Genomic DNA, 14,601 nt, shown 5'->3' on the forward strand with positions numbered 1-14,601 from the left:
CCTCAGTCGTGGTATTGAGGGTGGAGAGAGTGTTGGTTATTCACCTTCCCCACCGACAATCCCTGCCGGACCTGAGACTTGAACCTGCAACCTTTGGGTTACAAGTCCGACTCTCTAACCATTAGGCCACGGGTGCCCCCTTTATACAGCATATATGAAATATATAGAAATTATACAGCATGTGTAGTCAGAATGTCAGCGTCTCAAGAGGCTTTTCTAAAGGGGTCAAACATAACCTTGTCTTTGCTATTGAATAATTCAAAGCATCTATATGTGGCTGTACAGCAAAAAAAATATATTTCAGTCAGTTTGTATCACATTGAATAAAATCCCAGTTCATCAAAGGAAAAAGGCAACTAAAATTGGCACAGTATTTTATTAGAGTGATTATACAGATACAATAGATTTGTACTATACAGGAAGTCATTGAACTAGACAAATTTGCCAAAATTTGCCAAAAGTCGAGTCCGATGTTCCTTTTTCCATTTCACAAAAATCAAAACAGCTACAAAAACTTGCAAGCACCACCAAAGAATGATCACTGACTTCACTGAACAGTCTCGGATGCTCTGTTCACATAAACACGCCACAGTTAGAAAAGTTGAGGTCGACTTCTGTCTTAATTGCTTTTTGTAAGTTTGTAGAAAAGGAGCTCGTCAAAGAATGAGAAAAATATCACAGGTACAACGAATCACACAAATATAGTCATTTACATCGAATATATAAGAAAATGAGAAATCAGTTATGTGCTTTTTTTCTTCTTTTTTTTAAAGAAGTGTCACTCTGGTGATTGAGGTTTAACGGGAGGTAAAAGACCTAGATCTTCCTTGAAATAATAAAAAAAAAAACACTGAGATCGGTGATGTGTATGCTATAGGTCAATTTCTAGACGTCAAGTTTGGTCTTCCAACCCTAAATGAGGCCTTGTGGTATTGCTAGAACTAATCCTGGCTATGGACCATTGAGGCATATGCATACAGAAAATTCTGACTGTCTTTGGATATATATATATATATATATATATATATATATATATATATATATATATATATATATTAAAAGTCATATTGTTGATGCCCAACCTTGTACAAACAACAGAAAGTTGTATTTTCCCCACATGAATCAAGTTTAGCAAGCACATGAGCTACATGTCAACATGCTAGTTAAAAGTTAGCCTTATTTGTACATTGGCTGCATGGACTGTAGAGGGCGCAATAGTCAGCCAGTGACTTCCCATGAGTCATAGCACTGGAGCTAAAATGAACACCAGCTCAGTTTTTGAGAGCGTTTTTGCTAAAAAGTAATACAGGAACAAAAACAGTCGGGCCAGTTTCTCAACCTGAGAATGCAGTTTGACTATTAATCGCTATAACGCTTTTATGCCTTCAAGTGGTTGACAGCCTTGTTAACAAAAATGATGCAGATGATAATAAATTGCTGTTGTTAGGTTAAAAACAGAATAGCACACACTGACTGGATAAAAGAACGTTCGTTGCCACCAGTGTTGAAACCTGACTGTCTTCAATGTAGTTATCCACACAGTGCACAAACACACTGAGGTTTACATGTACATAGCTACACAGGAAAAGAGAGAGAGAGAGAAATGAGAGAGAACAATGATACATATGAAACAAACGACAATCCAGAAACATTGACACTTTTGTAATGGTTTCTAGTCTATTGTCATAGCACTGAGTTTCTACTGCCTTACCAATATCACCATTACAATAGACTGTATTGAACGTATTGTAGCTGCGTGGCTACTAATCAACAATCCCTTTCATTTCTCTTTCATTGTCCTCTCTCTTCAAAAGTGCATAAAATCCAAATCCAAATTGGACTGAATGTGCAATCAAGCATTACTTCTACAATATGAGGTCTATTGTGATTCCATCTGAATATAACCCTAGACACAACAATACCCTTTTTTTTAAGTCAGTCAACAAACTGACTTACTGTAAGTGGAAAAACTCACACTCATGACCACACATATCAAACTGTATAGTTTTTAGGTGACCTACAGAGCTGGCAATATGAATTGTTAATAAGACTCCGTACATACACTCGGCTTTACTCTTTAAAATGTCTACTTGTGCAAATAGCAAAATTCTTAGATGTATTCAAAGTTTTATTTTTTTTCATTTATAACAGCACTCATATGTATTAAACAGTCAGTTGAGTTAGATAAGAATTATTTTGTGATGTGACTGTTGCACACAAAATACATCTGAAGACAATCCCATAAGGCTTTTGTTTATGGAATAGAGCAATTATATTTGTCATTTTTAAAAAAGAAAATGGATTATTACCTTATCTGTAATTTATTCATTGCGGTGTACTAAATTAATTCCGGTGAATTTGTTTAACATGACCAGCACAGCAAAGATAAAGACAGAGAAAATAGATAATGTGGATACTAAAATCTAAAAATAGTGTTTTAACATTCATTTCATATTTTTTTTTATCTGCAGAGAAGTCTGATCATGACATGTTTATGTCATTAGCAGCATACTGCTAAGTATGGAGAAATTAAACATTTTAAAAGAGACCCAAAGTGGATGACATACCTTAGTCTGAGTAGTTGCTATATATTATTTTGATGCAAACAAAAATTAGGCTGTGAGAGATTAAAGTATAATCCATTTAGAATGTCGTAGGTCAGTGTTCGCAATCCATTTAGATTCCACAGCGTCCTTACCATTTACAGTTGAGGTCAAAAGTTTACATACGCCTTGCAGAATCTGCAAAATGTTAATTATTTGACCAAAATAAGAGGGATCATACAAAATGCATGTTATTTGTTATTTATTATGGACCTGAATAAGATATTTCACAGAAAAGAGGTTTACATATAGTCCACAAGAGCAAACAGTAGTTGAATTTATAAAAATGACCCTGTTCAAAAGTTTACATACACTTGATTCTTAATACTGTGTTGTTACCTGAATGATCCACAGCTGTGATTTTTTGTTTAGTGATAGTTGTTCATGAGTCCCTTGTTTGTCCTGAACAGTTAAACTGCGTGCTGTTCTTCAAAAAAATCCTTCAGGTCCCACAAATTCTTTAGTTTTTCAAAAATTTTGTGTATTTGAACCCTTTCCAACAATGACTGTATTATTTTGAGATCCATCTTTTTACACTGAGGACAACTGAGGGACTCATATGCAACTATTGCAGAAGGTTCAAACACTCACTGATGCTCCAGAAAACTTTTTGAATTTGAAGAAAAGGGTAAATTGAACTTATTTTCTCTTTTGGGAAACATGTAAGTATGACGCTTCTGAAGGGTAGTACTAAACTAAATAAATTTCATTCTGTTCAAAAGTTTACACCCCTGGCTCTTAATGCATCATTTTTCCATCTGAAGCATCAGTGAGCGTTTGAACCTTCTGTAGTAGTAGAAAAGATGGATTTCAAAAGCATACAGTCATTGTTGGAAAGTGTTTAAAAACACAAAAATGCTGGAAAAATAAAGAATTTGTGAGACCTGAAGGACTTTTCTGAAGATCAGCGGACAAACAAGGGACACATAAACAACTATCAATAAACAAAACAACAACAAAATGATGTGGATCATCCAGGTAACAACACCCTATTAAGATTTAAGTGTATGTAAACATTTTGAATAGATCTCTTATTCAAGTCAGTACTAAATAAAAAAACAACATGAATTTTGTATGATCCCTCTTATTTTGCAGATTCTGCAATGTGTATGTAAACTTTTGACCTCAACTGTAAGTGATCATATCTGGGTAAATTTTATCTATGTAACTTCATTAGATGCTAAATTTCTCATATAAACAAGTTTTGATACAAAAAGGCTGATTCTGTTTGTGATAGACCTTTGAAACGTGGCTTGTTTTGAACATTGAGGATGCTGCTCAAGGCTGGAATACACTACACGATTTTTAAAATCTAAATAGATTTTTAAAACACTAGGCATCATACATTTACCGACTTTGTAAATATTGAAGTGTTGTGGTCATTCTGATCACAACAAACTCATGCACAAACGTGCACCATGTTGCTAGAAGATGTGTCACAAATTAAAACAATACGTGTTCTAAAATTGGCTGAAAATATCAAACATGTTTGATATCCTTCGACTGGATGAAATCAAGTCTGAAGCTAAAAATCGTGTAGTGTATTAAAGGCTTTAGATTTAGTTTTATGTTAATTACATTGTATCAAAAAAAAAAAAATCATTATTGCAGCTAGACTGATTAAGGCCCACAATACTTAAAATAGTGTAAAGAAGACATCATTATTGAAAAATACTAAATGAGAAGTGCTTTGCACATGTAATGGGTAGTAATGCACGAAATGACTAACAGCACTCAAAATGGTCTGTTGCTGTAGTAACAAAACAGAGGTGGGAATGTTTCCATCCATTCATTCAACTTCCCCCTAACCTTTCTTTAAAGTGCTAATTCTGACTTGAGCGGAGACTTCTCTACACAGCCACTTTGACAATGTGAAGATTTCTCCAACGCTTTCTCACTCGAAACTGAGATCGCAGATCCGATCAGGCCATCTGATTGGGTTAATTGTTAAATGCACACATGAGGTATGTGAAAGCTCAGTATTGCATATCTAGAAGACTATCAGCAATTGAAATAACATGAGGATAAACCATTTAACATTCAATGTTGTATCTTGATGCTTTAGTCTGATTCAAAGTAGTCACTCGAGCAAAGCCTGTCACTCTCAGACGACATTATGTAAGCAAGGGATTATTGGGGGCAGTAACAAGTGGAAGGCTGCTTCTGTCAAGATAATCAAGCTCACACAACTCACAGAAGTCGCTTGCAATCATAGTCACACAAATGACATATCTTAACTCTTAACCTTTTGCCATCAATCCATGTAACAGTCCGTATCCAGTCAAAGCCCTGATTATGAATTAATTCAGTACACATAACAGTAGACTAACATTAGACACTAAATGCTCAGCAAGCTGAGAAAAAAGTGGTCAGACATTGCAAATATACAACCCAAAATGGTAATGTCCAGCTGATTTCAAAAGAAAGTCTAAGGATTAATATTACATATGACATGACTCAAAAGATCACACTTTTTTTGTGTAAAATGACCTAACGTTACAGTAACCTGGATATGAATGTGATAGGAAAGCAACAAAGTACCAAAAAGTAAGTCTACTCTTCCTTGTCCCTGTTGGAGTCCATGGCAGTGATGGGGAAAGTATTCTGAGTCTGTTGAAGCAAAAGCATTTTCTTGGACACCAAGCAAAAAGAAATTTTATTCAGTTAATCACCATTATGTGATATCTCAAATTAATTAGGTAAGGCTAATTAATGTATTTCTTGGTTGGAAATTGACTCCCCACCACTGCTCTATGGTGTTCTGAACGTCCTCAGCAACCTGTGCTGGAGCGGCCCTCAATGCTGACCTTCAGCTGATGTGGGAGGAAGGAAAATTTGGGTAAAACTTGAGGGTCCTCTTGTGACCTCAGTATTTCTCCCCTCTCTGGGGCAGACCATCTCCTCTTGCGGCTGACTGCTCTCTCAACACTAATTGTGTATGTTTTTTCCACCTGGTTCTGGAGGTTTACCCGTGTCTGAGAGTTTACGCCCCCATTCTCCAAGAGAGTCAACACATTTCTTGGGTTGGAAGTCTCAACCAGTGTTCCTGCACTATTTTCCATTCCTGATGTCATTTTGTGTCCTTTCTTAAGATCGTCCAGTTGGGTTGGTCTTTCCTCAATTGGCCCATTGTTTTTGGCTGGTTTCAAAGTATGGTTGTGTTTCGTCACAGAGTCTGAAAAGAGATCTTTCTTTTGAATGCTATCTTTTAGGCTTTTAAGGGTGAGAGATATACAAACATCACCCACAGAGAGTTTGGCACAGGATAGTGCTAGCAACTGGGTGGTGCGGTCAGGGCAGCAGGACGACCAACCTTGACCAAACACGAAGAAAGGGTACTCCACTAGAACCTCGACACAGACCTAAAGGCGAGAAAACCAAGAATAATATTTGAGTTCCAACGGTTCATTCAACTATCAAAGCTTGGTTTAAAAAGAAACTGACTCACCTGGGCTTTGTTCTCACCCACTGAGAACTGTATGATGACAGCATTGGGTGTGCGGCTGCACTCTATGCGCTCTACAGTGCTGGAATCAATCTTCAGTTCTCCACTCACCTCCGCACTTTGCACAAAGTCCTCTGTCCGCAGATCCTCCACACGCTTAAGTTCTCCGTCTGCCAACTGGATAATAGAGCCCTTCATGAAGAATGGTGGTAGGCCTGCTGAAGGTGACGATGGTGAGCTGTGTGGGCTTGTGGATGCTGGAGGTGTTATAGGAACTGGAGATCCCACCACACTGGCTGAAAGAACAGGCAGCTGTATTTGGGTTGGACTTGGCACGACACAGGAGGCATGACCTCCGTCAGAGACTGTAATGTCTTTACCATTGGGTAGGACTGAAGCTGCAGCTGCAGGTGGGGATGTATTAATAAAGGTCTGAGGCAGAGCTGTTGATGCATTGGCTACACTGGGGATGACAGAACAGCGAGTGACCTCCGGCTCAGCAGTAGTTGGATTGATGTTAGTGGCACTCACCGGAATGAGCAAGGAGGGGTTGCCTGAGATCACCACGTGCTGTGGCAGGTTGCTCTGATAACCAGTTACTGCTTGCTGAGGTCCACCAGAAGCACTAGTGATGTAGCCAATAATTGGGAGCTGCGTTGCAGAGTAAAGGCTGGTGGAGAGCTCTTGTTGGGGAGTGTTGTGAGTAGCCTGCAGGAGTGTGTGCGGGGAAATTGTGGAGGCCGGAGAAACTTGGCTGTCTGAGGAACTAAGGGCGGACACTCTGGACATTGGCTTGCCTATGCAGATCCCTCCTCTCTCAGCAAGGTGCAAAGATGAGTGGTCCTTCCCCAAGATACTTTGGAGCTCTGAGTTGCTGTTTGCTGCAAGGTGGCTACTGGATACCAACATCAGCGAAGTCTGCAGTCCTGTTCTGTCATGACTGCTGTAGTCTGCTGGGAGCAGGACCTGAGCTTGGGTCTGGAGGCCCAGGTTGTGGTTTTGCTTGTGGCTCTGGTCGCCTTCTGGCTGGCTAGAAATCCCTTTGGCAGTACTGTGCTTGACCACTGCAATCTCTCCTATGGTACCATTCTGCATCTCTCTGGGGTGGGAGTCTGGCTGCTTTGCAATGAAGCCATCTGTGTAGTGTAGAACCACTTGAGAGGGGGTGAGGGCCAGGGCATGAGGGGCAAGGACTGCTGAATGTGGATGGATCTGAATGGGCAGTTGGGCAGAAGGGGAGGACACTGTCAAGCCCAAGGGAGCACTCTCTACTTGGATGCATTGACTGTGGGAAACATTTGGTATAGAAGAAATCACATGATGACTCTGTGAATCAAGGCTGGATGCTTGGGAGATGACAGCTGTTGTGGCCAAGACCTCTTGTGGTGTCCGCCGTGGCTGTGTTGGACTGGACGTGGACGGCACAATCTGTGAAGAGATATAACTTGTGTAGGGCCCTATGAGCTGGAGATTGGGGGGAAGTTGTGTGTATTGGACTGAGCCTATGGTTTGAGAAAGGCTGGTGGAGAGAACCGCAGGATTGGCTGTTAGCACGGTAGGCCCAGAGAAAACTCCTCTGTATGTGGAGCTATTGGAAGAGAACGAAAAGCCAGCAGATGTAGTGGTTGGAGGATATTCCGTCACCACAGTGAGAGCCTTATTTGATGGTGGGGGGCTGTCAGGCTCAGCACTGTTGCTCTGTGATGGGCCTGCATTGTTGGGGATGTGGGCCATGCTAGCCATGGTAGCAACGCTGGCTAGCCAAGCCAAATTCTCTCCACTCTGGCTCTCGCTAACAGCAGCTGACACCAGCACCTGCTTCTCTTCCAGAGCTAAAATCTCCCGCTTTTTTGGCGGAAGGCACTCATTACAACGCTCCTGGTTAGACTTCATGGTCTTGGAGCTTGTCCCGTATTTTAATCCACTTGTCTTGATCAGGATGTTTTAAAGTGCAGAGTAGAAGATGACTTTCATTGTTCTACTTTGCTCCACTTTTACTGTAGTCTTGCCCATTGTCAGGACTCTTGTCATGAAAGGATCCATGTGCTTCATGTGGAATCATTTCTCACTGATGGCTATTGGTCCGTACCTTCATCAGAAAGACAAAAAAACAAAAACAAACATTGAGAAAGTGTATCCTCTGTGCGCTGCCTTTGAGTCTATGAAACTAGCTCAAACCTATCTATTTTGATCTTACAGTAACATCCTTTTAGTTATGAGTGCCAGATAAAGAAATTGTTTGAAATGGATGTATTTAATATGGTAATGGCAGGGGCTCATTAGATCATGCTATTGCTAACCTAACCAAACCTTCACCTTTTCTACTGAACACTGTTATTAACCACAAGATTGTAGATTCATTAAGTGAGACCATGTATAAATATTAACGCATTTATGAATGATGCTTTTATTCAGGGTAATGGATCTCTAAGGGACTACAATGAAGACGTCTTCATAATCAAATGTAAATCTAATTCATCCTTGTGCTTTAAAGGATTAGTTTACTCCTGAATTAAAACTTCCTGATAATTTACTTACCCCCATGTCATTCAAGATGTTCATGTCTTTCTTTCTTCAGCTGAAAAGAAATTATGGTTTTTGAGGAAAACATTCCAGGATTTTTCTCCATATAATGGACTTCAATTGGGATCAGTGGTTTGAAGGTACAAACTGTGGTTTCAATGCAGCTTCAAAGGGCTCTACATGATCCTGGCCGAGAAATAAGGGTCTTATCTAGTGAAGCGATTGGTCATTTTCTAAAAAAAACAACAACTTTTCAATCACAAATGCTCATCTTGCACTAGCTCTACGCGTTTAGGCAAATTCATACATTACATAATCACATTGGAAAGGTCAACCATGGTTCATTCTTCGTCTGCGTACTTTGGTTCAAAAAACTCCATCTCATTTTCTCCTCCAACTTCAAAATCATCTGACATCGTTGTTTTACCTTTTTTTGTTAAAGGCATTTGACTTTCTTTGCACGTTCGCTTTGTAAACAGTGCCTCTGTACTTCCGCCTACGTCACCCGTGACCTTTCCAACATGACTACGTAAGACTACGTGCCTACGTCGAGTTGAGCATTTGTGGTTACAAAGTGTGTAATTATTATTTATTTTTGTAAGATGACCAATCATTTTACTAGACCCTTATTCTTATGCTGGGATCGCGTAGAGCCCTTTGAAGCTGCACTGAACCTGAAATTTGGACCTTTAACCCATTGATCCCCTATATGGCGAAAAACCCTGGAATGTTTTCCTCAAAAACCTTAATTACTTTTCAGCTGAAGAAAGAAAGACATGAACATCTTGGATGGCATGGGGTGAGTAAATTCAGGAAGTATTAATTCTGGAGTCAAGTAATCCTTTAAGAACTAATAATGTTTGTATATTCATCCAGCCCATCTACATACATCAATGAGGATGAAGAGAGCACAGGGTGAAAACTTAATATGCGGAAAGAGTATGTGGACAGGAAAAAGATGAAGAAGAGAAAGACAGAAAGAGAAAGAGAGAACACTGGCTCTCCTGACCCACATTGAGCACTGCCTGCAAGCAAGCATAGTTATTGCGTTAGAGTGTAACAGTGGAGAAGAAAGAGAGAGAGAGCAAGAGAGAGTGAGGGAGGGGGGAACAGAGGGAGGGAGAGATCCCTTCACCACAGTAGATCTGCACCAATCACTGTCCTACTTTCCCCTGCTACAGCTTACACCACACACAGCCATTAAATGCTTCAGTCTATTGTACACAGAGAACAATACACACACATACACATCAGCATATCCATTGGACTGATACGCGCTTATGCATATGTGATTTGGTGCAGAGTGCTCATGTATCAAAGAACAATAGAACTGTAGTGATCACATAGATCACAGTCTTACACAGCATTCAATGCACACAGCATAACAAAAGTACATTATAAACAATTCATTCCCCTGTATCATTTCATGCATTTGCAGGGATTCATAACAAGCATTTTTGTGATACATTATTAGATTCTAAAACTGGATGAATTCACATTGCAGGCAGACAGTATTGTTTACTATTAACCTCTAAACCAGATGTTCTTCTGCCTTTAGCATACTTGCATGCATATGCTTGCAAGTATATAATATATAACAGCTTAGAGGAGACCTCAGGAAGGAATGTTTGTGAAAAAGTTTCAAGAAAATCTACATTTCACACATTATTGTCTGCATGTGCATATGTGCTATTTCCCTTACTGGGTGTCATATTTGCCTGTCTATTTCCAGAGGGTTTCAAAGAGCACTACTGAAATACACTCACTATTCAAAATAACTAACTCAACCTAAGCCTGCAAGGCAATACAGCCACACAGACATAAAAAAGTGATGCTTCATTTCTGCTTTCTGTCAGTTCAGTGCCACAAAGCTGTGGCCCATGTCAACAACAGATGGGTTTTCTATTGAAAGAACCTCAATGAGTCTTTCCATTGACTACTATTGTTGTTAAACTGAGCTTAGCCCTACATGTATATTTAACCCTCAGAAACTATTCTTTCACAACGTCATTGTTTAATTTATTAAATAAATCATTGTGGTTGATTTCAATTGTAGGATTTACTATCTCTATAGGGACTAAGTTTTCACAATGTAGACACACACACACACACACACACACACACACACACACACACACACACACACATTCGCACACACTTGCTCACAGTGTGGCTGAGCCAAAGAGCCAGAAAGATTAACAACTTGCAGTATCCTTCTAGTTCAGTGGAACAGTAGATCTCATGCTCTGCAGGCCCACTGCAGTTTAAATGTCATCAACATAACATATTCACACTTAGAAACCCACATAAACAACACTAATAAAAGCAATACTAATAGAACATGCACAAAACAATGACTTCAGAATATGAATACTCCCCTTGTGTAATTCCTCTTCCACACAAACAAAAATAGTACCATATGTAACACAAAGTTAATTCTGTGCAGTGTGTTAATGCAAAATCCCCAGGAACGTATTACTCGCAGGGTGCTGTGACACCTTTTTCAATGATGTCATCTCAGAGATGACTGAACCATTGCCAATGATTATGCATACAAACACAAACATAACTGCTCTTCGATATTAAACGCTCATTTAACTTCTTTCCGCACAAAGCATGCTTATATACTCATAGGATGTCCATTTGGCGCCTGTAAGCAGCTTCTCTCTGCACTTAACGACCTTTTATATGGGCGCCTGTCCCTTTAAGAGGCAGTCTAGGGAGTCCTAAGCTAGACATGAATCCAAACAGAGCTGTTGCTGCCTTTACAATGACTAAAGCCTGTTTATCTGCTCTCTCTCTCTCTCTCTCTCTCTCTCTGTTCCTATAAGCAAAAAAAGCCCAATGTATAGAATGGCACGGTCATATATGCAGAGAATTGCAACTATTTCTGCAAAGCCTGTTGGTTATTATTTACTATAATAATAGATTGATTTCTCAAATGCATGCACACATTTCCTTCCCTTAATTGAATACGAGAATAACATAGTGTGCAATAAGCATGTATGATTCAAAACCCAAGCAAGCATTTGATCTAAGGATGATGCCTTACCTTTCTTTATAGGGGAGCCTTTAACAACTCTCTCTCTCTGCACTACGAGTGTAACTCACTCTACCCACTGGCAAGCTGTCCTTTGTCCAGGTTTAGCTCTGTTATCAGGTCACACACGCAATCCTCTGATTTATGTTTTCTTCCATGTCCAATTTTCCCCCCCTGCCTTTACTCTCCTCCACTTCCTTCGACAATTGCTCGCAGGGCTGAGGGTAAAGGAAGTCCCCTCGTCTGCGCTGTTTCACTAGCCCTGCGTGTGAGAGCTACAGCGTATGTTATGCAAGGCAAACAGACTGCCAGCTCTCTCTCTCTCTCTCTCTCTCTCTCTCTCTTCCTCTCTCTCTTTTGCTCTTCACACATACACACACAGTGCTCTAGAGAACACAGCTCCTCCTCCCCCAGTCAGCCTCAGCAGCCTCATCAGGTATTCATTCAAAAAACACACTCCACTTGGCAGGGCGCCCAGACTACGCACACATGGAGAGAGCGAGAGAGAGAGAGAGAGAGAGAGAGAGAGAGAGAGAGAGAGAGAGAGAGAGAGAGAGGGAGGCAGGGACGTAGAGAGGGAAAGAGAGGGAGGAGGAAAAATTGTGAGCACACTAGAAAAACAAGTAGCCTAACGTAGACCACTGCACACTCGCGAAAAACACAAACACACACCAACAGACCATGAAATTCTCCTGAGAGAGTCTTTGTGAGGGTTTCTATGCATTTTCTCGCTTTCTTTCTATGTTCTAATTAGTTTTTCTCAGTGGAAAACAAATTTAGTGCCTCACCACCATTACATGTGATGAGAGTAAGCACATTTGCATGGGCTATATAAGCTTGCCCTGAAATAAACTCAGAAGGTTTTCCTAACATTAGAGTATGATTAGCCGATGGTTATTTCTTTGGAAGCCAGCTACTGACAGTCTAGAAAAAAGGGCGTTTTTTTGTGCTATAAATTTTAAGGTAGAGAAAACCATTGGAGAACATATACAAGGAGGCAAGGGAGACAATGTCTCCTCAAAACATTGGATGAGAAAAAAAATTCATAGTACAAAAATAAACCAACACTAATATTTCAAAATATTAGGGCTGCAACTAACGATTATTTTAATAATCGATTAATCTGTCGATTATTTTTTCGATTAATCGATGAATCGGATAAAAAAAGGGATTTACAACCCTTTATTCAAAAACAGAACTAAAATCTTTAGAAAGTGCACGAACATGTTGCTCCTTGAACTGTTATAATAATAATAATAAAATAAAAATGGACTAACACAAAAAACATACACATGTATGCTTTACATCTGCCAAATATATAGACTAAATAAACTAAAATTACTATCCGTCAAGACAGCGGCTTGCTGTGGTGTACATGCTGCATTTCCCATCAAGAAGCCTCTCAAATTAGATTCCTCAGTGCGCATTAAAAAAGTCATGTGACTTTGCACGCTGGAACAGGATAACTTGACTAACTCTCTGCTACATTCATTCTGCCATGGCGGTGTTTAGTGTCCTGCCATCAGCAGCGACCAGCTGGAAGAGTTCCGCATTCAAATGCACGCAAAACTGGCCTCAAAGCCCCAGCAAAAGTAATTACCATGAATGTGTCAAGGCAAAAATTAAGAAAATATTCGAATTACTTATTAATAAACTAGTATTTTCTGATTCAGTGTTGCAAAGATGAAATTGACGATCCTGCCATCTGCTCATTAATGCCTAATGCATCTTTATGGATTAGCTAATGAAAGAGTTTTGTTTTCGATTTTAATTATTTCGTTTTATAGTAAAATAATAATTTAAAGCTTTCTATAGATATTGTGTTTGTGAGGCAATTACCTGGGTTTCGGTTAATTATTGTGAAGCGCTCCTGTTTAAACCAAAGATATCAAGCGTATTCTGTTTGTTTTGTTTAAGAGCACATTTTGTTGATACTGTTAGTACACACAAACTAAGGTAGACCCTTTACAGTTCCGGCCCGGGTGGTAATTACTCTTACCTTTATGAGCAAAAAAGAAATTCCACATTGCACTGGCGTCGCATGTCCTGCAAAGCGCGCTTCTCTCCGCACAAACTTTGGAATTATCTTGATTGAATGATTAAACTAATATTGTGATATGTTTTAAGTTTTTTATATCAATGGATTTAAATTTAAATCGCGATGAATTAAGCAGGCTTTTGATCTGTCTGCCGCTGTTTGCTAGGTATAACTTTAAAAAACAAAAACTTGAATTTAACAAACAAAAAGTGTTCCAAATATATCTCTAAATTAACTTTATAAACTAAAGGAACGAAAATAAATGTAATCACTTTGCTATTAAAAACAGCAGCTGTGTAATGAGGAAGAGAAAGAGAAAAAAAGACAGTCGGACTGGAAATTCAGTCGACCAAAAATTGATGAGCTGTCGGACATTTTTACAAGGAATGTTTGTTTAATAGCCTATTTAATACTCTTAGGTTACTTTCTTAATTAAATATATTATTTCTTTGATTTATTTTGGCGTTTTTAGGCTGCTTGTTTGCTGACTGAAGTGTAGGCTATATATAAAAAAACAACGTGCCACCGTCACAGCCCTATTCAAAACTGAGAGACGATTTCACCTCAGCAGAGCTCCTCTTTCTCCTTACGGTTGTGGTATGTTTTCGACACATTATACAGACAGACAGTGTTACAAAAACTATAGAAGTAGTTTTCTCCATCTCCACTATCCAACGACCCGTACAGCAGCTGTTTTGCGATCGAGCATTGGCTGCTGTGAAAGTACGCTAGCCATAGTAGGCTTAAATATCAAACATGTTTGATATAAATCGGGGCAGCATATATATATAATGTAGAAACGGTGCTTTATGCTCAAATGTTCCAGTTTTGCGCATAAGTTAAATTCGCATTTTTGGATGGAAACACAGCTTATGAGGTGCCGAACTCTGCTGGCATCAGTGCGGGAGAGAGACCGAATGTGTCCACTCCGCTCTGCGCTCAATTTTTTTTT

At 39.4% G+C, this 14,601-nt stretch overlaps 1 protein-coding gene across 1 annotated transcript; it reads right to left on the reverse strand.

The window, feature by feature from the left end:
* Positions 1-357: 357 nt before the first annotated feature.
* On the reverse strand, positions 358-11,880 carry atxn1b (ataxin 1b). Its single transcript, XM_073847410.1, has 3 exons — positions 11,624-11,880; positions 6,052-8,137; positions 358-5,965 (listed from the first exon to the last, which is right to left on the reverse strand). Exons 2-3 carry the CDS (start codon positions 7,939-7,941, stop codon positions 5,375-5,377), a joined length of 2,481 nt encoding a protein of 826 aa, XP_073703511.1. The 5' UTR covers positions 7,942-8,137; positions 11,624-11,880; the 3' UTR covers positions 358-5,374.
* Positions 11,881-14,601: the final 2,721 nt, after the last annotated feature.

Source organism: Garra rufa, chromosome 9 (assembly GCF_049309525.1).
Source record: "Garra rufa chromosome 9, GarRuf1.0, whole genome shotgun sequence".
Classification (NCBI taxonomy): domain Eukaryota; kingdom Metazoa; phylum Chordata; class Actinopteri; order Cypriniformes; family Cyprinidae; genus Garra; species Garra rufa.